This window comes from Camelus ferus, chromosome X (genome assembly GCF_009834535.1).
Source record: "Camelus ferus isolate YT-003-E chromosome X, BCGSAC_Cfer_1.0, whole genome shotgun sequence".
NCBI lineage: Eukaryota > Metazoa > Chordata > Mammalia > Artiodactyla > Camelidae > Camelus > Camelus ferus.
Window position 1 is genome coordinate 75,763,924 of NC_045732.1, and position 27,384 is coordinate 75,791,307.

General features: G+C 40.4%; 1 protein-coding gene across 3 annotated transcripts in view; it reads left to right on the forward strand.

The window, feature by feature from the left end:
- Positions 1 to 27,384, forward strand: part of DOCK11 (dedicator of cytokinesis 11) — a 129,863-nt gene that overhangs the window by 2,273 nt on the left and 100,206 nt on the right. For all 3 annotated transcript variants that reach the window (XM_032475843.1, XM_032475845.1, XM_032475846.1), the window contains exons 5-12: positions 409 to 504; positions 12,366 to 12,500; positions 14,884 to 15,061; positions 15,455 to 15,534; positions 16,972 to 17,055; positions 20,385 to 20,525; positions 21,849 to 22,061; positions 27,167 to 27,289. In XM_032475843.1, coding sequence (XP_032331734.1) covers positions 409 to 504; positions 12,366 to 12,500; positions 14,884 to 15,061; positions 15,455 to 15,534; positions 16,972 to 17,055; positions 20,385 to 20,525; positions 21,849 to 22,061; positions 27,167 to 27,289 — 1,050 coding nt within the window. The remainder of the gene's footprint in view (positions 1 to 408; positions 505 to 12,365; positions 12,501 to 14,883; positions 15,062 to 15,454; positions 15,535 to 16,971; positions 17,056 to 20,384; positions 20,526 to 21,848; positions 22,062 to 27,166; positions 27,290 to 27,384) is intronic.

Consider the following 27,384-nt stretch of genomic DNA (forward strand, 5'->3'; position numbering starts at 1 on the left):
ACATGTTTTCCCACCTGTGGGACACGCTGGTGGAGTTGCTTTTCCCGCACTGGGCATGTGGTGTGGTGATTCATCTAGACCCTCCTGCCTGGTAGATCCCTCTTGGGACAGATGGCCTGGGTGTCTGTGACATTTTGAGGTGCAGTTTGCCTGTTTACGTAATGCAGAAGACTTTCCTAGAAGACAGCCCATACGATTCAGTAAATATTGAGTGCCTACTGTGTGCACGGTAGCCTTTCATCCTCTAGTTAACAATATCAAGTTTAATCAGGCATCTTCATGGGGAAGGGGGAGGGGGAACTTTATGCTTTGGAAAATGGGGCAGAGCCTAGTATGTGCTCCCCCCCCCCCATTCAATTAGACGAGTGGCTGGCTGCTCTTTCACTGATGGTCTTCACTCTATTTCAGGATTCGTCTTCTTTATGTTCTCAGAAGGGTGGTGTGATAAAACAAGGCTGGTTGCACAAAGCCAATGTGAATAGCACCATCACAGTTACCATGAAGGTAAGATGTAGTTATTATATTATTTCATCATTTTAAGGATATTGTCATGAGTAGTCTGTCTGGAAACAATATATCTTTAAAAAATTTTTTTACAAGGAGCTCTAGCAAAAGATCTTACATGATAGGATTCTCACAGATGTCTGGAATTGAAAAAAATCTGAAACCTCAGGATAAATTTAGATGTGCACCTTTTAAAAGAAATGTAATTATTATCTCCTGAATCAGGATGTTTAAAAAGGAGGCTGCCAGCTGAATGAAGAAAAGAGCTTTGAAACAAAAGGGCTTCAAAGGTTTCTGTGTGGAAATGGATGTGATGAGTAGAGGAAGAGGCTACTCCGTTTATTTAGCAAATGTTAATTAAGGGCTTATTATATGCTGATCACTGTTGGGGAATATCTGGATATCTGAGATGGGGTCCCTGGCCTCCAATAGTCTCCAGACAAGATAAGAAACATACCAAATTAACTACTATACGAAGCGGTATCTTAGTGCTGTCAGAACTGGAGAGTTTTAAAGCTTGGCCGGAATAGCAAGTTTGTGTATGGGCTTTGTGCGAGATAAAGTTAGAAACAGAGAGAGGGATAAAATTGGGCATGGCTTTGAATGCCTCAGACGTGAGGTTAGCTTTTGTTCGGGAGGCTGTGGCAGGCCATTAAAATCCAAAGGTAAGTCTAACAAGCTACTTGAAGATTCTGAGCAGAAAAACAAATTATTCTCTGATCCCAAATATAACTGTTCTTTCAGATATTCAATACAAGCTCATGTGGCTTGCTGAGGATGATTCACACTTCCATTAAGTCTTAAAGGTCATTCTCTCTTTCACATTGCCTGCAAGCAGAAACCATGGGTGTCTACCAAGGGAAGACTCAAATTTTATCTTAATTTAATATTTTGCCTGCTGCTTTCCATTTAGTGGTCGTGTCCTATTCTCACTTTCATTTTCAAACCCTGAAAATAATGAATCCAAGTTGTTGGATGCTTCGTATATTTCTCAGGCCCACAGTGATGATGAGAAAATCCATTTACTGAGGACTTAACATGTGCCAGTCACTATGCTGAGTGTTTTATATTCTGTATCTCATTTGGTCTCATGGCAGCCCTATGTTATAGGTACTAGTGTTATTTTTGGCTTACAAATGTGGAAAGTAAGGCAAAAAGGAATTCAGCAATTAACCCAAGGTCATACAGCTTCATGTTTTCAGAGGTGGGATTTGAACCTGGGCAGGCTCATGCCTGAGGCTATGATCTGAACCAGAACACTATCAGTGCTCATTCACTATGAGACTCTAAAAGAGTCTTTTTTAAAAAAACACCTTTATTGTGGTGTGGTTCCTGTACTGTAAACTGCACATATTTCAGATGTACACTTTGATGAATTTTGATAGATGTATATACACCAATGAAACCACCACCACAATCAGGATAGCTCACATTTCCATCACTCCCCAACAGGTACAATTTTCGAATTCCCAATTTATCCCTTCCCACCCTCTTTACCGCCTGGTAATCGTAAGTTTGTTCTCTGCATCTGTGAGTCTGTTTCTGTTTTGTAGGTAAGTTCATTTGTTTCCTTTTTTTTTAGATTCCACATATGAGTGATATCACATGGTATTTTTCTTTCTCTTTCTGGCTTACTTCACTTAGAATGATGATCTTCAGGTCCATCCATGTTGCTGCAGATGGCATTATTTTATTCTTTTTTATGGCTGAGTAGTATTCCATTGGATGTAATAGAGTCTTGGGTCTTTATGTCTCCTATCAGAGTTATCAGGTTCAGAAATGCGTGTGTGAAGGTGATAATTCTGTGCCGTTTGGTAGAAAATGTTTGTCTAGTTTTTGACTCCGCTCCCTTCCCCTAACCTTCTCAAAATATTAAAATGTTTTACCCATACTTAAGCTTTAGTCCAATATAAAGTAAATATAATGTATGGAAATCTGGATTCATAAAACAAGACATTAGGGAATTAATATTTTTACAAAATTCACCACAGGATTCCTTTCAAGAGTCAGTTACTCTAATGCCTTTAAATTATCCTTTGCTTTACATATAACTTTTTTAGTGGCTTATATATTATAAAGCAAAGTACAGTTGTCTGTAAAAAGTGCATGATTTAAATTTGCTTTCAGAATTCGTGAAATACAGACTGGTGGATGCGGTAGGCAGAGTGACAGTCCCCCTAAAGGTGTCTATTTTTAATCCCCGGAAGCTGTAAATGTTTCCTTCCATGGCAAAGGGGAGTTAAAATCACTAATCAGCAGGTAGGGAGATTATCCTGGATTATCCAGTGTAATCATAAGGGTCCTAGTGAGTGGAAGATGGACACTGAAGAGGAGAGTTAGGGAAAGAGATGTGAGGGTGGAAGCCAGGTCAGAGAGAGGTGCTGTGTTGCTGGCTTTGAAGATGGAGGAAGGGCCAAGAAATGTGGGCAGCCTTGGGGAGCTGGAAAAAGACAGGAAGTGGGTTCTCCCCTAGAGCCTCCAGAAAGGAACATGGCTCTGCTGTAACCTTGATTTTAGCCCAGTGAGACCCATGGTGGACTTCTAATTTACAGAACTGTGAGATAAGACATTTGTGTTGTTTTAAGCCACCGAGTTGGTGGTAATTTGTTACAACAGAAATAGAAAAGCAACTCAATCTGTTAGTCAAAGATGGATTGTTTAGCTTTTTGTATTATCTATCCCCGAGGTTGCAAACTCCACCACTCACAGGGGCCAGACGGGAACCATAAATTCATGGAGTGGGTGGTGGGTCTGAGGCAACCTGGTGACCACGTGGCCTGGCTGAAGGGTGAAGGGGACAGCTGCTGCTTGTCTCCAGCTAATTGTTGCTCTGCTGCTGCTGAGCTAGGCGCTTTGCGTTGCCTCTTTTTATCCCCAGCTGTTCATATTTTAGCCACTTCTTTTTTTTTTTAGTGAGATATAATCCACATACCATAAAAATACTTCTTTCTTTTTAAAACCTCTACCAAACAGTAGGCAAAGGAAGGAAAAGAAAAATAAGCCAACTTGGTCATATGTGCTACACAGTTCTTTAAAAAAATGAAGGGGGGTGGGGGAGTCTAGCTCAGTGGTAGAGGACGTACTTGGCATGTGTGAGGTCCTAGGTTCAATCCTCAGTGCCTCCTTTAAGGGGCGGGGTATAAAGATTGGGGAATAATTTGAAATATAAAGGTCTTCATGAGCTTTGGAAATTGTCTCTGGTTGTGGATTTCATTTTCTTCTCTATGATGGATTCTGGCTCTTCATTTTCGATTTCTGGGAGCTGAATACACATCCTATATTCTTCTGGTTTTACCTCTTAAACCATAGCAGTTGTAGTGTATTTCCGGATTTATCACGGCTAGAGTGGGCATGAGGGGAAAGTTCAGCCAGATTCAGTCAAAGGCGTTTGAGGGATTTTTGCCAAGATATTTTTTTTCCTGTAAGAATTGGGTTTTAACTCTTATTTAGTTGAGCATCCTTGAAAGTGGTAGAAACTTGCAGTGTTTACTGGGCTCTCTCTCTGTATATAAACAGAGGGCGTGGGAGTGTGTGGGACAGGCAGGGGGAGGACTGGGTGTGGGTCGCAGTTTCTTGGTTGCTAGGCTGGAACTTGGAGTGAGGGCCGAAGAAGTCCAGGCCGGTGACTGAGGTGCACCGGGGGCCTCAGGCTTATGTCCTTAGGTGCCTTGTTACAGGGTGGGGATCATATACGTTCTTCCTGCTTCAGGCCTGGATTGGCTCAGACACAGGACAGAAGAACTGAGTCAAAGGACTGCAGAGTTTAGAGACCTTCCGGAAGGAAAATTTCTATCTGTTTCTCCTGCATTAGTCTTTGAAGTGAAGACTAATGTGTCTCATAAGCAAGTGGGAAGAAGATTCAGGTATGCGTTGGCTGAGTCATTTTCCTGATCCTGGTGGCAGTTTTACCTTTGGTGCATCGGGTGTCCCCTGCCTGCTCGGACCTCCAGCCCACACTGATGACCAACTTTCGTGGCTCCAGCAATGAGCACCACAGGGCTAGAGCTAACAGGGTTGAGAAAAGCAAAGAAGCTTTTCTGTTGGAAAATTCAAGCTTTGACAGCTTCTGCGAATTCACAGCAGACAAACCAGGAAGCTACAGCAGGATCTGGGTACTAATCATGACTCATTAGCAAATAACAGCCTACAGGAGCCATGCGTCTTCCCTCCTACTTTATCTGCGCCTCCTTGATGCACTGTGGCTTGACATTGCCCTGCAGATCCTTCCAGGTTAACAGGGATTAAAACAGGGTAGACTGGTGTCTTTTAGATAGAGGTGGACGTTTACGGATCTTTAGTCATTGAAAAATTTCTGAATTTTAAAAACTATGTAGAATCAGCCCTTTGGAAAGTTTGAAGTTATGTATGACCCTTTTAAACTGTTTTTTATCAGCAAGTCTGAGTCCTTTTCCTGGGCATTTTCACTGTCAGAAATCAGGGAATTTACTAGCCAGGGAGGAAGACAGAATCAATCATGAAAGAAGGTAGAAAGAAAATTAAAATGAAGGAAAGAGGGTTAGGAAGACTCAGCCAAGTCCAGCAGATAAAAGAAAATCAGAAGATTTCTGTTTTCTTTTTTTTTAAACATTTTTTTATTGAGTTATAGTCATTTTACAATGTTGTGTCAAATTCCAGTGTAGAGCACAATTTTTCAGTTATACATGAACATACATACATTCACTGTCACATTCTCTTTCGCTGTGAGCCACCACAAGATCCTGTATATATTTCCCTGTGCTACACAGTACAATTTTGTTTATCTGTTCTACATTTTGAAATCCCAGTCCCTTCCCACCCCCTGTCCCCCTGGCAACCACAAGTTTGTATCCTGTGTCTATGAGTCTGTTTCTGTTTTGTATTTGTTTTTTTGTTTTGTTTTGTTTTTTGTTCTTTAGATTTCACATATGAGCGATCTCATATGGTATTTTTCTTTCTCTTTCTGGCTTACTTCACTTAGAATGACATTCTCCAGGGACATCCATGTTGCTGCATATGGCATTATTTTTTATGGCTGAGTAGTATTCCATTGTATAAATATACCACGGCTTCTTTATCCAGTCATCTGTCGTTGGACATTTAGGCTTTTTCCATGTCTTGGCTATTGTAAATAGTGCTGCTATGAACATTGGGGTGCAGGTGTCATTTTGAAGTAGGATTCCTTCTGGATATATGCCCAGGAGCAGGAATCCTGGGTCATATGGTAAGTCTATTCCTAGTCTTTTGAGGAGGAAGATTCCTACTTTCTAAGGTCTTTCGAGAAAGCAACCACATGACCTATAATTCGATAGGAATCATGTAGCCAAAGTCATTTGTATATGAGCTGCTTTAGAAAGTTAAACCTCCCTAGCCAGCTGCCAGACAGTTTTGCAAGCACATTCATGTCGATGGTGATGGGCTATAGGGAAAAAGGGGCCGGCAAAGGACCTAAACTGAGTTCTTCACATTGGAATATTGGAAGACCCCGTATTTATGGAATAAACATTTGTCTTTTCCCCAGTATATACCTTTCCACCAACTCTGGTCAGGGAACATAGAGTCTGCACCATTTTGTGCAACTGTCATGTTCCCAGAAGGGCTTGCTGAGCTTCCCCGTTATTGGCTGAGAACTAGCCCCGAGGAACCCAGGCTACAGGAGAGCTGCTAATGATGTGTGTCACTCCCCAAGGCACAGTTCCCGGTGCCCGAGCGCTTCCTTGCACGGAGGTGGATGCTGGCAGCCCGCAGCTCTCGACGCACAAGCTCTGTTGGTTGCCTGGGCGCAGTGACCACTTTAGTCAGCTCATAATTGCTTTGTTCTCGGGGTTCATGTTAAAACAAGACAAGCCTTGTCGTAGGTGATTAATTTCCTCAATTTGTATTTTCTTGTTAATGAGAACACACCCAATTGCCACTCTTCAGTTCCTGGAAAAGTTCTGGAGAAAAGTGTAAGATAACACAGAGCAGATATGATCCCTCAGGCAGAAACTCCAATCCTAAGAGAAAGCTACACATTTACATGCTCTCTTTCCCAAGTAGCTGCTGGAGACGTCTGCTGTTTTCAACGTCTTTCCATATCAGTGAAGGAATTTAGTGTGGACTGGATAGCTCTGAGATTGGACATGACCTTCCTTTGGTATTTAGAACTATTTTTTCTAGGGGATAGAATGATATATGGAATAAGGAAGAATCTAATCTTGAGAGTTGTTTTTCATTAAAAAAAATCTGTTGCAGATTCTTGGCCAACCCTTTGGGACACCCACCTTTATGCATCTTCTTGGCTCAATATGGTCACATTCCTCAAGCGCCCTCCTCCCTGTTCTTAGCAATTAAACATGGAAGTGTCTTGCTATGTTATCGGGGTTGCAAGTTCAACTACTTGATATATGACTCACTTCTGGTGCCCTTTCTTTCTTTTTTTTTTGCACAAAAGAGAGCCATTTGTTATCTATCCAGAGTCTAAAAGTCCTCGCTTATTCTTTGACTGTTATGGGAGGGCTTTTTGCCTTCTGCAGTGGGAGAACAAGAAGTCAAAAGAGGATTTTACCTAAGAAAGCACATATGACATTAAAATAATTGTTAGGAGGCCAAGGTCACTATGTTGATTGGCACAAAGGGAAGAGAAAGTCTTTTATTTTTGATATATTACTACATTATATTCTCAAATCGACCAGTCCATCTCTCACAGCTAACAGGCCGGTTACACTCATTCTAATGAATAATGGATTTCTCACTAATTTGTTTTTGATGTTCCGTTTTCCCTCATTCATTGGTGACTGTTTTAAAACCATTTATTAGGGGCTTCTTATGTGTCAAACACTATTCAGAATCAATGAATTCATCACCAGATACATATGGAATACCTTATTAGTACAAGGTGTTGACACTGCAGAGGGTGGAGAGAAAGAAGTGTAACATGTAGAGCTTAAAACCTATTTGGGGAAATAGAAGCACAGTAATAACATATTGTTTAAAGGTGGTACAGAGACCAAGTGCTATGTGAGTCCAGATCACTGTGATCTGGGGTCAGGGAAGGCTTCTTGAAGAAGGTGGGGGCCTCAAAGAAAGGGAATCAGAAAGGAGGTGAGTGTGGCAGGCAGTGTATAAGGGAAAGTGTGTTAGGTTAAGTTGGGTAGTCAGGGGAGATCAAGTTGATTTGGTTTTTTGGTATCTCCCCGTGCCTCAGTTTCTCCTCTATAACGTGGAGATGATAATAATAATTACCATGCAAGGTCATTAGGAGGATTAAATTATATAATATGAGAAGAGGACTTAGCCAGAGAGCCTGTAACATGGTAAGCATTTCACAGATGTCACAGAGTATTATTATATTAATAGTAGGAGTGTGGAAATTGGAGCAGGACCCTCATATGCTCAAAGAGAGTTCATCAATTAATTTGTCATAACGAGGAGGGTGGATGGTAGCCCCTCCTTTTTAGACTTTGCTTCAAACTAAATAGTTAAAAAAAATTTCCAGTGCTTAGATAGGATTGAATTGTTTAAGAAAAGCTATTTGATTTTTAAGCAGTTTTCTAGAAGGTGGACCTAAGTAATATGTTAAAACTTGGTAGGACTGTAAAGTGATGTGGTGGAGAGCGATGAGTGATGTATGAGGCTGCCAACCTACTGGTAGGGGCTCTTCTGTAGGATGACGTTCCTGACATTCTGGTGTAATTAACTGTGACTCAGTTTTCTGATAAGTCATGGGTTTTTTTCCCCATCATTTCTTTCATCTTTGCTTTGAACAGCCCTGAGACCCAGTGTGTCTCTGGCCCCCTCGATTTCTCTTCCTCGCCACCCCTTCTTTTCTGTTCTGTCTGAGACATGAGTCAAGGAAGTTTCCCCTGCCCCATTTCTACGTTGCTCCTGGCCACCTACTTTGACAAAGCCTTCAGAACATCCTCGCTCAGGGCTCCTGATTCATAGAATTTAACAGTAAATAATTACCCTCTAGGTAACGCGCATAGGTAAACACCCTTGAGATTTGTTATATAAAATGGTAGTGGCTCTCCAACTTTGAGGATGCTACGTGCTCAAACTTTCCTACCTTCTGTCTTTAATTCAACCGCGTGACAAAAAGCCTCTGTTCCTGCTCCAGAAAGGGTCATATGGTAAATGTTCAAAAGGCTGTCATCCAGACAGCTCAGGGCCTTCAGGAGACTTGGCAGGACCTGATCACAGAGAATTCTCTCCTTTGCCTAACTCTGTATTTTATTCCTCTGGGTGGGTGGTCTGAGTGGGCCACTCGTCAGGATTCACGCATCACACTGAGTAAGGTGGGGAATTTTTGGCTGTGTTCACTATGTAGGAAAAATAAGAAAGATGAGGAGGAGGAGGAAGAAGAATATGGGCATTACAGAGAAACACCCTTCTATTGGAGGAGACCGCTGGAGAATCTGCATTGGAGAATGAATTATTCATTCATTCCTCATTCATTTTGCAAAATTTTATTGCGTTCCAGGCGCTGTTAGAGGTACTGGGGATACAACAGTACATGAGATATGGCCCTTAACTGTTTAAAAGAGACAGACAGTAAGGAAAGAAATAGATGAATAGGATATATTTGGATAGTGATCATTCAGTGAAAAGGATAAAATAAGGTGCTGTGAGGAGGCCAGATAGTCATAGAAGGCGTCTCAGAGGAGGTAAGATTCAAGCAAAGACCTGAAAGAGGCTGTAGACATGGGGTGGCGAGAGGCTTCCAGGTCAAGGGAACAGCGAGCACAAAGGCCTGAAGGAGACGTTTTTGTTGGAGGAACAGCAGGTAAACCAGTGTAGCTGGAGCAGCATAATTAGAAATAAAGTTCAAGAGGTAATGCAAGGCCAGATCATGCATATCATCCCAGGCTATTGGGAGGATTTTGGGTCTTATTCTAACCTTGATTTGAAGCCATTGGAAGGTTTGGGCAGATTCTCTTTGTTTGTCACTGTTATAAAATTCTTAATTCCATTTCTACCATCAACTTGCCTTGTGTGAACTTGAGTGAGCTCTTGGCTTCTCAGTTTGTTATTGGGAAAATGTGGATAATCATGCTTGTCCCTAAGTGACATTCAAAGAATTAGCTATTGGTTACAAAGGACATGAGGCCTTCAGATGAAAGGTATGATATGGAGTAAATTACCACTGTTCTATATAGTCATTTTTTTAACAGCTGTCTTCTTTTCAAAATGGAAAAAAAAAATGTAGACCTATGCCCAGAATAGCAACATGAAAGAATGTCAGGGAAGTCATGTTTCTGATTTCCCTTTTGATACCATATGAGAGATTTAGGATACTCTTTTCTTCTTTGAAAGGTACCTTAAAAGCTTCCTAGAAGTTGAAACCTAACATAAATCATAGAATATTAGAATAAGAAGAGATCTTAGAGATCTTCCAGATATGTTGTTGGGGAAGAGTCTGATTTCTATAGACATAACTTAAAATAAATGTCCTTACTGTACAAACTGTGTGCTTCTAGCCTGTCGGAAATTGCATGGGGAGTATGGCCCCCCGCTAGGAAGGCTGCTGTGTTATTTGCTCATTTTTAATACAATTATTTGTAGAGCATGAAAAAAAGGTTCTTACAGATCATTTGGTCAGATCCCATCATTTCACAAGTGAGGAAAAGGAGAGAAACCGAGTGTCGAGGACAGTTTCCCTGCTGGGGAGCAGGAGTGCTGGGTGAGAGTGAAGAGCCTGTGACTCTCCGGCATCTGCTCTCTCCCCAGATCCATGAGCTACCTGCCCCCGTGTTACATTCAGACCTAACTGCAGTATTACAGGATGTGATTTCCGGTAATTTCAGATCCCTTTCCATCTCTATTGTAATGATGCACTTTGCTAATATCAGAAGAGGTGGCTGCCGCAAAACCTCTTTGCTTGGTGAGGCAGCCGTACATGAAAAAAAGCTTGGTGAGGCAGCTGTACATGAAGAAAATTTTGCAGGCTATAATTTGACTGTGTGCCACAAATATTTCACTCTGTATTTTCCCTTTCCTTGTTGCTGGCTAAGGACTCTGCAAGTGGATTCTACAGACAGCACCACTGAATCTATAAACTTTGACTTTTAGATTTGAACATAGTTCAGATTCCAATCTAGTTGTAATTTTTATGTTATTTTCTGCCTGGAAAATGTATTTTAATTTTTATCATACAGAATTATTGTAATAACTTTTAAAAAGTGGTGTTTTGTTCATTTGGAATGAATGAGCTTATGATGTCATTTTAGGTCTTCTGTTTCTATCATTTTAATAACAGATGTGAACTATTGTCATGAAAATAAGCAAACATGGATAAATAAATAAATAAATAAATATAAATATAAATATAAATATAAATATAAATATATATATCATTGCTATGATGGTTTACATTTTCCTTGTAAATTCAATTATAGTTCCAGTAAACTTAAATGGAGGTTTTATATGAGCTCACACACACACACACATCCACACCCACACCCACACCCACTTTCTATACCTTTGTATCCTAATGCTGTAATATTCACTTAACTGACATTGAAAAACAAGGTGGTATTTTCTGCTTGGACTTCTTTCTATTGATACCATATAGCCCACATGGCCCCTCCCTGAAATAGAAGCTCTAGCATTTACCAGTCTAACCTGTTAGGTTGTTCCTCACACTGGTATATTTTTGTCATTCATTCCAAAATCAATGATATTTGACCAAGTCAAAAACAACTACAAGCATATGATTTCTTTGTACTGGTTTCCCTAAAAAGAAATGCCCCTTAACCGGTTTCTGCATTTTGCTTACTCATGCCATGGAGAAATGAATTGTTGATATTTTAGATACTTTGCCAGAAGTTAAGTAGTTTGCAAGAATGATCTGGCCAAATAACACTCTTTCCATAATTAAAGTTCTTAAAAGAGTCAGAGATCATACTGGATAATCAGACGGGTGATTGACAATGGTGAGCTTGACTCTTGAAGCCGACTGACTTCGGCGCGTAAGATGGGATGCATAGGGATGCATTTCCTCAGAAGTGTCACCAGCAGGCTATTTCCTAGTCTCTCTTCCCATTCCCACCCTGAAATGATTTTCAATCTCTTATCCTGGAGAATTTTACTATAACAAATGCTTGATACAGCTTGCAGTCTGAGGCTTACTGAAGGAAGCGTAGGTTCATCAGAGAGATCAGAATCCCCTTTTTCTACCTCCTTCATCAGGTCCAAGGCTCTTTTTAGGGGAGGGTAGAGGGCAGAATAAATGAATCAGGCTCCCTCCTTTTCCCCATCCGTATGGGTTCCATTATGAGTTGTAGTGACAGGCTACTCCTTAACGGTTGAATCCCTAATTTCAAATGGGTGGCACAATCTCATTGGGCCTTTGGACTCAAATCTCAGTACCCAGGGCATTCAACAGTAACTGATGGCATCTCATGGTTCTCAGTGTTTCCCTGTGAGAGTGCTATAAGCTGGATTCTCAGAAGTGGGGCCACTGGAACAGCATAGGTGAGTGCAATAAGATGTGCAGGTGACATGTAAAGATACAATAGAGGGTGTGTGTGTGTGTGTGTGTGTGTACATATTGATATATTTATACTTGGATCTCTAGTGATATGAACGAAATTGTAAGAATCCAGTCATGGTTTGCAATTAGATGAGAAAAAGATGCTCTAGTGAAATGGATAGTGATTTAGATACAAAAATGCTTTATAAACTTTATAAAACTTCTTCTCCAGACATTTGATTAACTGAGAGTAAATCCCTTGACTTCAAGCTCTCCATCATAAAAAAAAATGAAAATAATGATAATTCCTAATGACTTCTCCAGGTTGTCTGAAGATTGCCCCGATATAATTCCTGTGGCAAGAACTTCAAGGTTTTTTTGCTCAAATGCAATGTGAATGTAACAAATGTGTTGTTGGTTTTTTCCCCCATAGGTATTCAAGAGACGATATTTTTACTTAACTCAGCTTCCTGATGGTTCATATATTCTCAATTCCTATAAAGACGAGAAAAATTCAAAAGAATCTAAAGGTTGCATCTACTTGGACGCCTGCATTGACGTTGTTCAGGTAGGGCTACAGAGGTAATCTTTCTCTTTGTCCAAGAGGGTTATTGATCAACTATTAAGAACCTCAGTACTTTTCCGCCTTGGTTAATGGCATCCCCATCCACCACAACGTTTCAGACTAGAAACTCAGAATCCTCTTCAGTGTTCCACTCTCCCTCTGTGCCAATACTCAGGGGTTTACCCAGTCCTTTGGAGTCTGGCTCCAGAGTGCCTCTGGAATCTCTGTACCTTCCTTCCATTCTCATTGTCTTCCTTGACTTCCCCCTTTTATCCTCTTTTGCCTGGAGTCTTGCTTTCCTGCCTTATGATGTGTTTTCCTGTTCCACTCCACCTTCCTAAGACATAGATGGGGTCCTTCACTTGGCTATTCAAAACCTTTCGGCTCTTGATTGATTGTCTTGCAGAGTGAGCTCTAAAGGTCCTACCAGGGCATTGCAGGCCTGCAGCGATTTGACCTTATTCTACTTCCTAAACTAATCTCCCGTGCATCTCTTGTACCTTCTGTGCTCTACTCACACCAGGCTAAGCACTCACAGAGTTTCATTCCAATATGCCTTTCTTCTTTTTTTAAATTGAAGTTGAGTTGATTTACACTGTTGTGTTAGTTTCCAGTGCACAGCATAGTGATTCAGTTATACATATATATGTACGTACTCTTTTTCAGCTTTTTTTTTCACTATAAGTTATTACAGATGTGCCTTTCTTTCATTTGTTTTTCTGCTTGCATCTATTTCTCCTTCTGTTCCTATTTGAATCTTATCTTTTTTCAAAGTCTTGGATCCAATGGCTCTTCCGCCATGAAATGTTTTTTGTTTTCTTCCTCACTCTCATGCCCACTAGGTGGAATTCAGCTCCACCTCCCCTGGGCTCCCACTGTGCTTTTTCCTCTATCCTATCACTGAATTGGACTCTCATTTGTGGTTAGTTCTGCACATTCCTTTTTGGATTACAGGGAAGATGTCATATTCATGTCTGGGTCCCTTATAATAATTAGCAGAGTTGCACACACAGTAGGGGCTTAACAAATGTTTGCTGATTTGAGTTACTGAGTTACTGACGGGAGTGTTAGCATGGACGGGGTGGGAAGCAGAGGGCAGAAAGATGATTAAATAGCAAGTTGACGGCCCAAGAGAAAAGAGCCATCACTACAGAGCCAGGGAGGCATGGTCGACTAAAAGCAGTGCTGCATTGATGGGGAGGCAGGGATTCAACACCCTCAACCGATCTGAATCTTAATTTTGAAAACTGTATAGTGGGATTAATCATATCTATTCACTCTAACAAATGAGATTGTCATGAGGAGCAAATGAAAAAACACTTTAAAATAGAAAATATAAAAAACAGGAAGATGTATGTGAGTAGAAGGTGCCTTCTTTTATATATGTATGGCAGCTTTCTTAGCTCACTGGAAGGAAGAAGGCGTGTGTAATTCCCAGGTTTTCTCAATTAGCCCTTTTCCGGATTGCCCTTCCTTTATGGTGCTCCCAGCCTCTGCTCTCCCCTCCTATTTATGATTCCCCCCTCCCAAATATTTTCAAACAGATAAATCTTTATGACTTGCTACAGCAGTTTAATTTCATCCTTTACTATACTTTGAAGATGAGAAGGAGGACCTTTCTTGGTTCCTTCTTGAATAATGCTCAGGCAGTGGAAAATTATTGAGCCTTTCTTGAAATTAGTGCTGAGGTATTTGGGAGCATTTCTTTTGTCATGACAGAGAAGGTCCTAACATAAAAGAAGGTGTCATCATGTTTGAGGACAAGAAGAGGCTTTTATTTTCCTTGTGTGCTGCTATGCAGTCTAGGCTATCTTCATCATTTTTATTGAGAGCCACTGTTTAGTGTGAACTGACTACAGTCTTTTATACTCCTGTGATGCCTTTCATATGATGCATGGTAAAGTGAATTAGATAGTGATGTTGCATTTTATGGTGTGATATAAAGCAAGTACCAGATTTATTTCAGGTCACATTGAAGTTTGTTTTTAAGGGCTGATTTTGAAAATCTATAAATATGCCAGAAAAACTTCAAGTAGGGTGGAAATAGTAAAATATTGGCTTCTTTTTATAGTGGTAGTTTGATTATCTAAATGTAGAGGATGTCAGAAGGCCTTAAATGATAATGCTCACCCAACATGTAGTATTTTATGCCAACTTTGTGTGGATATTACTGTGCTCGGTACTGAGGGAAATAAAAAAGGTATGTTTGGCATGGTCATTCATCATCTTTGAGTTCCTATTCCTTGTTGAAAGAAGCAATTCTTTCATGAAAGTATTGACGTACGTATGTGCTGAGCTGAAGTAAAAATAAATAAACTAATGGAATCTAATATTAAAAGGGCAACTAAGCTAACTGAACACACACCTTCTTCTTTTTTTCCTCTAGTGCCCCAAAATGCGCCGTCATGCTTTTGAACTCAAGATGTTAGATAAGTATAGCCATTATCTGGCTGCTGAAACCGAGCAGGAAATGGAGGAATGGTTGATAACTTTGAAAAAGATTATTCAGATCAATACCGACAGTTTAGTTCAAGAGAAAAAGGAGACGGTAGAAACAGCACAAGGTCAGAATTTTTAAATGATTCCTTATCGAGGTAAAGCCCTTGTCTTTAATCTATGGGAATGTCCTTTGGGTAGGGTGAACACAGAGCTCCTAATCTTGAAGGTTGACCTCCTTCTTCATTAAAAATGACTACGGTGGTTGATAGATTTTTTTTTTTAAGAGTTGGTGCTACGTGGGCTCTGACACATGAAATACAACCAGACTAAAACAGATAGGGAATTCATGGCAGATTTTCAAAAGTCCATTAAAGTTTTCCCTATGCTTTCATAATCAAAATTCTTTGCAATAAATCTAGTAGGAGAGGATGGGGTGGGAGAGATACTTAGGATATTCCTCTTAGGTGATTAGTAATGGTTTGCATGGTTTGAAACATCTGCTTTTAATGAATTTGCAGATGATGAAACTAGCAGCCAAGGAAAAGCCGAGAACATCATGGCCAGTTTGGAAAGGAGCATGCATCCGGAACTGATGAAGGTACATCTTTCTTATGGCAACTTGCCTTCGACTGAGACAATGCAGGAATGGCTGTTAAAAGTTTTAATGCTGGATTTCCATTTGGCAATGTCATTTCTAAGTTAAAAACCATGGCAAGTTAGTGAAACAGGTAGAGATTGTAAAAGAAAAGTTACACCCCTAAAGTTAGACTTATAAGTGGCAGCTAAGAGTTCGGAAAATCTTATTTTTTCTCCCTAGACGCCAAGAAGTACTCCTAGATTTTTGTGACTTTATTAACTTCTATCTGCTACTTCTTATTCAGTTTAATTACTGTATGTCATTCATTAAAGAAGTATTCATTCAAGGGGCTACTGATGCAGAGTGAACATGGTATTCAGTCTAATGATTTGTATATGTTAATTTCAGACGAAAAGCACATTCTCTATGTGAATGTGTATGTGTATGTATATGAATAATTTCATCAGATGAGGATTTGGTTAGCAGACATCGTTTGTGTTAATTACTCTTGCTCTTTGGTGTTTGAAGGGAGTCAATTTTGGAAGTACAGAGGTGATTATCATACCTGTCTTAGTAGGTTACATATTTCACTCTGTGGACTCTATACTGTAATACATTAGAAAGTTATGACCCATTTCTTCATTTCAATCCCTGCCAAACCTATTTACTTTATTTTATTAAAAATTTTTTTTTGTGAGGGAGATAATTAGGTCTACTTATTTATTTTATTTTTTAGAGGAGGTACTGAGGATGGAACCCAGGACCTCGTGTATACTAAGCATGCGCTCTACCACTTGAGCTATACCATCCCCCCACCAAACCTATTTATATTTTTACTTTATTCCTCTTCCTGGACTACTAACTTATACAAGTTTAGAAGTTACTTTCTTCTATTTTAAACTTACTCTTCTCTTAAGCTTCAAAGCTATTTTCCAAAATTTAGGAACACACCCGTGAGCCCCTAATCTACGCTTTATGTGATTTTGTACATTTTAATGTGTCCCCTCTGAGTCTTTGTCGTTCCAGAATATACAGCCCAATATGTTTTTCCTAAAGTGATGGAATCAGAATTATATATAATATTTGATGGCTAGCACCATGGATATGTAAATGATAGTGTTTTCTTGCTTGTTAATTCTCTTTTACATCCAAAGTCTTTTGTATTTCTTTTTTGTACTACTATGGGTTGAATACTATTCTTAATATTAGGAAAGGCACATAGAAAGTATAAGAACCTGATCTATAGCTTATTATGGGTAATGGAGACTGTCACTCTGCCCAGCAAGCATTCTTTATCCATCTTAAGTACTTGGAAATGGAGAATAGTATATTTTTGAAGCTGTGTCAGATTGCTAGTTTCACATTAACTAGGTATTTAAATGGTATTTAATACTGCTTTGAAGGAAATGAAGTAATGTTCAGTATATGTGTGTGTATACATCTTTGTTTTCATTTTAGTATGGAAGAGAAACTGAACAGCTAAACAAGCTCAGTAGAGGAGATGGAAGACAGAATCTCTTTTCTTTTGATTCGGAAGTTCAGGTATTAATGATATACTGCTTTAAATAATCCCAGAATTGTTGCTTATTCACATAAACAACGTCTATGAAATGTTGAAATCACTGATTTTTGTGCCACTGGCATATCTATTGCTTTATATTTGTCTTGATTACTTTGAACAGGTGGCTTAACAACTTAAGTTCACTTAAGAGAACTGACACATATACAAGTAGTTTGGGACTGAAAATATATGTTTATTTTCTCTCAGTTCTGTATATTCTTTTCATTTCATCTCACTCTTCAAAATGGATAAAGCAAAGCATCCTTAGCAATGGTTTCAGTGCTTTGAACCCGTTAAATACAATTGTGATCCAGTCGCAGTGACTTTCTGCAGTGTGAGGAGCACCAAGTCATATGAGACTTGTGATTTCTTTTCCACTTTTGATGTGGGCCCATAGAACTGGGATAATTTTCATACCTGGCTTAATCTCACTTTAAATGGAAAGCAGTGCAGGGAAGTGCAGGTTTGTGTGCATATGTGCATTTAAACCTCCGTGAGAGTGAGGCACTTTTTTGTATTAAGGTACATATGCATTTAATACTTAATTCCATGATATGTTCTAATTAAATTGCTGATTTGTTTAAATGGAAGAATTCTACAGTATATAAGTATTACAAATATTTTTCCCAATGGAAAACATTTCATAAGAAAATGAAATTATTTGAGGGAAGATGAATATTTTTGGTTTTTACTTTTTCTATGTGAGATTTCTAATTAAAATCTGTGCGATTATTTTTTGAAAGAAAAAAGTATGCATTATGTAAGCATTACAGTTTTTTTCCTCAGTGAAAATATTTCATTAAAATATGGAATAATTTTGGGAAGAGTGATTTTGTTTTTGTTTCTTGTTGCTTGCTATGATTTTCTAACAAAAGATTTTTTAGTTGGAAATGGAAAAAATATATAGCCTATAAATAATGCAGAAAATTTTCCTTAATGAAAATGCCACATGAGAAAATAAAATTACTGGGGGAAAATTTGTTTTCAATATTTTATCTCCCTTTTCCCCCCATAGCACTATTATATTGTTCAAGTTGTATGATTTTAAGAAAAAAGGAGTATAGCAGGCCTCAGGAATGTTAGTTCCAAGACATTCATTCAGAAATTTACTTGTTCCAAGCATGTCTGTGCTTTTGATTCTGCAACCCCCCCCCCCGCCTGATTGGGCTCTAATTGAACAAGTCAGACTCTTTCATGGTATACAAAGAAGCCAATTGACTGTGGTTAAAGCTCAATCCAGTGTCTTTAAAAAAAAATTTGTGGTGTAGTGTTTTTGTGGTCATGGAACTGAACTGATTTTATGTTTGACTTGTTGTTTATCAGTGAGCCTCAGTGAGAGAAAAATTCACAATTGCGAAGAAAGTTGGACAAAAAAATGAATTTAATGTTGATTACGGAAGACAGTCTCCCCACAGAGAAATCCATGTTGTATGTGTCCAGTACCTTTCCGGGCAGTGCCTGCTTCTAATGTGAACCTTCTCTCTTGGCCACAGTTCAGCATTTAGAGACGTGTTTTCTACCACTGACCTTAGAGAATAAAGAAACACTGACTGAAGGGGATGGCTCTGACTTTGAACTACTGGGGAAGGCCATATGTCCCAACATTTGCACTCGCAGGCCTTGGAAGGGAAGGGATTTGGGGGCTGGGATGGTTTAGTCCAGTTTCTCTTCACATTCCTCTGTCTGAGTCAGATAGAAAGGAGAGCAGATAAATGGGCGGAAATTAGAATTGATTTCCATGGCAATGACTTGCCTCCGCTGGCTCCACAGATAGATAAGTGTTCGAGAGGGAGCTGTCTAGTCCCACACGTTTGTAGATAAATAGACTCTGGGGGGGAAATCATGCTTTCAGGTATGAATATTCTACTTTAGGCCCTTTTAAGGAGAGTTTTATCAGTGATGTAAGCAAGGTCAGAACAGCTATAATTATCCAAGACTCTTCAGGCACTATACCTGTTTCGGCTTGAATTACTTAGGCAATTGAGAAAAATTCTTCTGTTTCTTGGCTTGAGTTTTCCATATTGGCAGAGTGTTCTACTCAGATTCATCCCTTCATTTCTTGTCTACCCTGTCTCTGATCTAATTAAAAGTACAGTAGGTTGTCCAACAATTATACTTTTCCTCCCATTTGTGAACAGAGTGTGAGTCTGTTCAGACACTTAGAGTGAACAGATGAACTCAGGTTGCCTGAGCTGTGAACTGAGGACAAGGATTCCATGAGTATCTTTGAGGGGGGATGGATTCCTCCCCTGCTGAGAGGAATTCCTTGACTCCCAGTATCTTTTTTTTAAACTCTATTTTGAAATACCAATAATTAAAAAAACATATCTCTGGCAGCCGGTTTATCCCTCAGCTCTGTTAGAAGCTGAGCTCAGTGATTTTCAGTTTCCTAAGCACACACTTCTCCCTCTGGTCATCATTTCAACATAGGTGGTCCCCAGGGTTCCAGCCTTGTCCTCCTCACCCAAGTTGTCACTGATTCCTAAATCCTGATCTCCAACCCACACCTCTCCTATTTTTCCAACCACTTACTTGCATCACCTCAAACTCAACACATCCCAAACTGAACTCACCATCTCTACTCACCCTCCCTCCATGCCTGCCATTCACTTTATTTCCCAACTAAGTTGATAACATCACAATGTACTGAATCTTCTAAGTGAGAGGCCTTTTGTTATTCTTGTTGCCTTCCATATCCATTCATGTCAGATATGTCCTCTGCACAGCTCATAAAAGAAATAAAATTCCTATCATCCTGCAATCCTGCAACGTAGTATTTTGTGGGGAAGACAAACAATGAACAACCAAATAAATATTAAAAATAATGTCAGAAAACGAAATTAAAGAAAGGGAGTCTAGAGTGTCAGAGTACAGTTTTTTATAGGAAGTTAAGGAAGGTCTCTCTATGGAAATGCCAATTGATTGGAGACTCAAATGAAGGAGTAAGCCATGCATCTATCTTGGGGGAAGAGGGTTCCTGACAGAACAGCAAGTGCAAAGGCCCTGAGGTAGAGTGTACTTGGTGTGCTGGAGAAATAACCAAGGAGGCCAGTGGGGCTGGAACAGAGGTTGGGGGTAGGCTGGAGTGGTAGGAGATGAGGTCACAGGACTGGGGTAGGGAGTGAGGTAGAGATTTCTATCAGTGTTTGAATCTTTGTATAAGAGCACTACAAAGGCTTGTTGAATGAAAAATTAGGGTTCAAATGAAGAATGGACAGAGAACTATTGGATTCTGCAGTTTTTACTTATAGATCTATATTCATATGAATTCTGTTTGGGTGAGAAATGATTCATATTATCTATTTTATAGAGGTTGGACTTTTCAGGAATTGAACCAGATATAAAGCCATTTGAGGAAAAGTGCAATAAACGTTTCCTGGTCAAGTGCCATGATTTAACTTTCAATATCTTGGGTCAAATTGGAGACAATGCAAAAGGGCCACCCACAAACGTATGTATGACTTTTCCTTCTACCTCCCTTAAACCAGTGCCTTAAGGGAACGTCTTTTTTATTTAAAAATTTTTTTTTTGCTGAGAATTAATTTACTGGGTAAAAATTCCATTGCTACATCTTTTGATAAGTTTGACATAGAAGAATCTCACACACATCTTTCTTTTGCCAAAATAGGAATATGTTTTCATCCTGAGAGGATTCATGAAGCTCTTACCTATTCAGAATAGCAGATCGAGTGGGTAGGCTCTTGACATTCAAGAGGGACATATCTCTAGAACCTGGAAAATCCTCAAATTTGTAAATTCTACTAGGGATTATGACTTCTGTGAAATTGACTCATAGCTGTGAGTAAGGAACACCGAAGCCATAGAGGAACACGGATGCTGTGCAGTCCGCTAGCCTCGCTCGACTATTTACCTCAAGTGAATTCACTGTGTTCTACACAGAAAATTCTAATTATTAGCTGTCACGGATCATTTGAGTTGCTCAGGAATACTTGCAACTATGAATGTAAAATCGCCACGGAGACTGCATTTTGTGTTCATCTTTTTTGTTGTTGTTCTAGTTTGTCTTTGAAAAATAGCTAGAGTGATGATTTATTCTCTTACAAAGTAACTGAGATGCACTAGCAGACTTACTGTGTGTAAAGGGTTAATCTTTATGCCATCTGGCATGAAATTTCTCTTTGTGACCAGCTTTCAAATGCCATCTGTAGAGAGGAATCATGTCTTCCAAAACTGCTGATGGGGCAAAGCTTTTGTCAAGTAATTTGATGTTGACTGATATTAGCTCTTATTAAACATATAATCCAGTAAACTGTAACCCAGCAAAAGGGAAGATTTATTTCTACTCTGAAATACTGGCATGATTTTTAGGTAATTTCAGTAAGCCTATGGAGAATTAAAATTTATTCGTAGAACAGTTGATGTTCTTTAAATGTGGCTTCTGATTTCTATTCATCATTGAAAAAACTTGATAACTTGTGAAATTATTCATACCTGACAAAAGTGAAAATTTGATAGTCTGTTATTTAGAATGCTCTTTTTTTTTGCCCCATAATTCTCTTTTTAAAAACTTCAAAAAATTTAAAAATTTTTGTTGAAGTGTAGTTGATTTACAATGTTAGTTTCAGGTTAGAATGCTCTTTCTTATATGCAAATGAGCCATAATGCAATTTTAGCTAAATGTTGAACTTAGAAATGAACCATAATCACAGAAACTTGAGGAATGAAAAAAAAATTATTTTGTAATTTGTGCCCCTCCCCCTCCCTCACCTTAAAAAAGTTGTAGTTTAAAAGTGTAATGGTTTTTCATTCCTAGGTTGAACCCTTTTTTATCAATCTTGCCTTATTTGATGTAAAGAACAATTGTAAGATTTCAGCTGACTTCCACGTAGACCTGAATCCCCCGTCTGTCCGTGAAATGCTGTGGGGCCCTTCAACCCAGCTGGCCAGTGATGGAAACGCCAGAGGCTCTTCCCCCGAGTCTTTCATTCATGGAATTGCTGAATCTCAGTTGCGCTACATAAAGCAGGTAAGGAATGATCTTTTAGCCTTGGTAGCGCATCCAGAATAAGAAACAGCAACAGCCTTGGATTATTTCAGAGTTCCAGGCCAGTGTTTTCACAGGCTTCCCAACTCTCGTAGGGTCTGTTGTATAGATGGTTTTCTGGTGACTGAAGTTGGAGGGGAAAAAAGAAAACCAGCAAATAAGCTAGTGATCATTGGTGAAGTAACATTTTCAGTAGGACCATGATGTGAATCTCAAAGGAAATTACTCCGTGGAGCCTGAGCGCAGATGACACAGACACGCCCCTGTACCCATGTGCATACTTCTGAGCAAGGCAATAAGTACCTGAAAGGCCCTTTTTTTCTCTTTGAAGAAAAAGTTGACCCTACAATAACCTCCCACCCGTAACTCCCATTCCCATTCTGAGTAGGTAATTTTAATGGAGCATAAAGGCTCTTTACACAAGGAGTTTGGGTTCAAAAGCAATGGGAGGGTGCTGCTTGCATCACAGCTGTAATGCCCCGCTCTTCCGCCCCATCTGATGCAAAGACTCCCCTTTAGAAGGAGCCTAGCCGGTTCCTGGCACTTTGACCTCTGACCAGACTGGAGGCCATAAGAGGTTAGGCAGAGCAGAGTTGATGGTCTGCTTTCTAGACTTTTGCAACTGAAAGGAAACTAGGGTATGGCCTGGAATTAAAGTGGGAAGAGGCAGAACAAAGCAGCTTACATTATAGGGAGGTTTATTTTACCCAAAATAAAAATGATCTTCCTTTTTTTTTCTGATTATAGAGAGAAATACATTATTATATGGAAAATTCCAGCAATACAAAAAGTAATCAAGGAGAAAGTAAAAATCACCACCTGTAGGCAATAAATATTAACATTTTGGTGAACATCTTTCTAGATCTTTCTGTCATGTATATATAAGCACATTCACGTTATATACACTCTTATACAAACTGTCTCATAGTCATACTGTTTTCTACTTACTGTATTCATTTAACATCATGTTTGTCATCCAATATCAATATCTCTGGATTTGGTCACATTCTTATTAAAGGCTAATATGGTATTCCACTGATTTAGCTCATGACAGGATAGTTCTAATTTTTGGATATCGTCAATAAGACTGCATTGAACATTCTTGCACGTACACGTGAGCTCATTTGTTCAATTATCTCCTTAGAATAAACTCCAAGCATTGGGGTTTTCAGGGGAAAAGATTGTGCTGATTGATACTGGTTGCCCAGTGGGAGGGGAAGACTTGATATGTGCTGTCACTACACTCTTTGGGCTGTGGATCTCTGGTCGTTTTTCCCCATGTTGCCCCTCATTCCCTTACCTCTCCTTAGTTTGTTACTCAGACTCAAGTTGTAACATACATGAACACTGCACTACAATGGCCTGTGCTTTTAAAAGAGAGATTGAGCAAGGACAGGATGACAAGTATTTGAGAACCTGCTATTAAATTTTATGTTTGAGGGGAAGGTATAGCTCAAGTGGTAGAGCACATGCTTAGTGTGCACGAAGTCCTGGGTTAAGTACCCAGGACCTACTCCAAAAATAAATTAAACCTAATTACCCCCCCCCAGAAGTTTAAAAAATTATATGTTTACAAATTTCCACACAATGGCAGATAAGTCCTTCTAAGCCAGTGGTGTATTTGCCGTGTCACTGCAACGTGCCAGCTGTATGTTCGATGCAAGATGTTTAAATTGTGGTTTCAGGTGTCATCCCACTTGTTATCTAGGTCAGGGAGAAAATCAACATTTTTGGAATAGCTTTTGTGCCGGAATTGTCCAGTGGTATCTTACGTAAACACCATAGTCTTGGAGAAGAGGATAGTTATTGCTGTTTTGCAGATGAGGAAACTGCAGATCAGGGAGGTGAAGTAAGTAGCCCACCATTACATGCCTGTAGTGGTGAAGGCAGGATTTGAACTTAGGTCCATTTGCAAGACCTCAATCAACAATACTAGGCAGAATATATTTTCAGATTGACTAATAGTACGAGGAAGTGGTCATTTATTTCGAATAGTGGAACATTTTATTTTGAAGAAGTCTTTTTCTCAACTTCTTCCTGTTTAGGACTAGGATGCAGTACTCTGTAGGGAGAGACTGAATGTTAGCATCGATTTTTTTCCACAATGTTTTTTCAGTATTTTCTAGGAAATTATCTGTATGAAGTCATTTAATTCTCACAGCACCCCCAATAAAGTAAGTAGGTACTATTCCTGTCCTCCTTTTATAGATGAGGAAACTGAGGCACAGAGCAATCAAGTGGCTGATTCCAGGTCCCAGGGCGAGTAAGATGAGGAGCAGGACCTGCACCTTGATCTCGCAGGCTCTGAAGCCCAGCTGTCCCCTGTTCTGTACTGCTTCCCTGTCACCCTAGAGAGAGGGAAACAGCCTCTCTCGAAAAGGGCTGTCTGGCAACCCTGCCCCCTCCAGCAAGGCTATTCAAGTGGCAACATGATCTGAGGGAAGAGGCTGCTCCCAGGGCTTGGTGGACCATGGGTGTTTGGGGGACATTCTAGGCCCTCCCCCTCAGCTCCTTGGAGTCTTCCTCTCTGGTGGCTTTCTGAGGAGCAACAAGGTGACCTTAGGAAAAGGAGGAAGCTGGGTCTATTGAAGAATTTTGCCTCTCTGACACCAGACAGCCACTGTGACCAGTCACTTCACTCTCAGCTGCCTGGCAATTCCTTCCCAGTTGCCCTGACAGCACTCAGTCTGCCATGTCCTCCAAGCTGGCCTTGGGTTGGGGTTGGGGGGAGCTGTTGACTTTTGGGGGTCTGCCTCCCTGTGGCTTGTGGGCTCCCCAATAGGGGGCAGCAGTTGTTGGACTCGTGAAAACGTGTCACGACTACCACATACCCTACCGTGCCCTGAGGGGCTAAATGCTGGGGACTGGGGTTGAGGGACCTGACCCATTCTTTAGAGGGAAGGGGCAGCGAAGAGGATAAAAGTCAGGCACATCCAGGCTTCCTGGCGGGGAAAGGAGGGCTGGGCCATAGGCCTTATCCTAAAGAGCCAGACCCCCAGCCCACACAGGATTCCTGGGTGTTCTCTGGCTGTTCTTCTGTGTTCTGGGGACGAGGGAAAACAGAAGCTGATGCGACAAAAGGCAGATCAGCTCCAGAGAATGTCCCCCTACACCAGCATCCCTGCTCAGTTGAACACTGAACATCTCTGTGCCTCAGTATCCCTATCTGTAAACTGGAGGTAACCATGGTACCTGCATCTGGGACGGCTGTGTAGCTCAGACAAGGTGTGCCCTCCCCAGAAAGCCCTCGGCACAGTACCAGGCTCAGAACGACGTGGCTGCTGGTAGGAGCAGCAGTTAACGGGGATCACAGATAAACAAGTGAAAGTGCCTTGTCCTCATCAATTGTCAAATCCTTTAAAAATACAGTATTTGTTGCTGGCATCAGTGTGGGGAAACTCCCGGAGTACTGGGCACAGGGAACCATAGGTACCCGGTGAGCATTTGCCGGGGCGTAATCAGTATTACTCTTAACGTCCAGCTTCATTGCATGAGATGTTGGAGGCCTGGGTCGCGAGGCGGCAAGGCTGTATAGCATGGGCTGTGTGGTCTGGAAGCCCTGGCTACGGTCCTCACCCACTTGCTCACTGCATAAACCTCTCTAAGCTTCGATTTCTTGATCTGTAAAGTATGTATATTGTAGTGCCTACATTTGAGGGGTTTTATGAAGAGTAAGGGAGAGACTGCACAAAAACCATCTGGCACAGTTATGTGAAATCGGAAAGCATGAGGCGGCACTCAAGGTGCAGCGCTCATCATACCTTCTGCGGAGGCCACTCCGGCAGTCTGCCACCTACATCTCACAGCCCGGGCAGCATGCTCCTGGCAGAACCAAAAATCAAGTTCTGTGACCATGAGACTTTGGGCTTCTCTGGTAATAACCAGGTACCTAATGTGCATTACGTCATTTAATCCACTCAAGAAGATATGAAATAGCTATTACTCTCATCAGCCCCCATTTCAGAGATGACAAATCTGAGCTGTAGAGAGGATGTGACTTGCCTAAACTAAAAAATGGGGGAGCCAGAATTTGAACCCAGGAAATTTGACGCCCTGAGCAGTTTTTAACCACTTCCGTCCATGCTTGCTGCTTGGGAAGTCAGAGCTGAGTCAGCCGATATCCAGATCCCTACAAGCCGTTAGATTTGGGGGAATTACTTAGCTTCTTATACCCAGTTTTGTCTTCTTTCCTGCCTACCTCAGAGGGTTCTCTCTGGAATAGATGAGCTAATCTGTCTGAAATGCTTTGAAAACTGGAACACGCTATCTTAACACAGTTGGTAATATACCAAGCAGAAAAATAAAACTTGGTGGGGTCCCAGTGATGGATTTTTCCACTTGACTTCATTTGTGTGGTGCTCTTTTAGGCAACAGACATAACCAACTAATGGGCTATTTGGAAGATATTATATGGTTGTTCCACATGCATTCAAAGAGAACTCATGGAACTTGGGTTGCATCTGCATTAGTACTTGCAATAAAGTGTATGGGAACAACAGGAGTTTTAGACCATCTGTCCTTTGCCTTTACATTGAAAGCAACAGAGCTCCTTAACAGCAGCAAACGAATGTTTTCTATAGGATAATTCAGTTTTTATGTTATGCAGAACAGTAAAGTATCTTCTTCCTTCTTAGCTACCGTTACTAGTCATTAAGTGTGAGTGAATTGCCCTGGAGTTAGAGGCAGCTACATTGATGAATGCATATCCTATTCCACTTGAGAAACGCACACTATCTGAGCACATGCCACTTAAGCCAAACAATACACGTTGTATTGATTAGGCCTAAGGATGCACCTCGCAAGCACAGCCAAACACGAGAGGCTAAGCAACCATGGTGACACTGCACATTGGGGACTAATAGATGTGATGTTGGTGACAAAATAGAAAATCCATTCTGAAAGGAGCATCGGGAGCTTTGAAAACTGTATGAAAGGAAATCTTATCTATTACCAAGGTCCTGAACATGATCCTATGTTGAATATCAACATTCAGTGCCAAGCACGCCACTAGGAATCACTAACCAAACAACTGTATCTATGAGGTGACATTAAAAAAAAAGAGTCTAATGGAAGGAATTTTTTTCCAGGGAATTTTCTCCGTGACAAATCCACATTCTGAAATTTTCCTAGTCGCGAGGATTGAAAAGGTTCTCCAGGGGAACATCACGCACTGCGCAGAGCCTTACATCAAAAATTCTGACCCGGCAAAGGTATTTATACAGATTGTGAGCATTTCAGCCTAAGGTAGAATTTGCCTTTTACTGGCATTTTAGTTTTATCTATCTATCTATTTTTTAATGGAGGT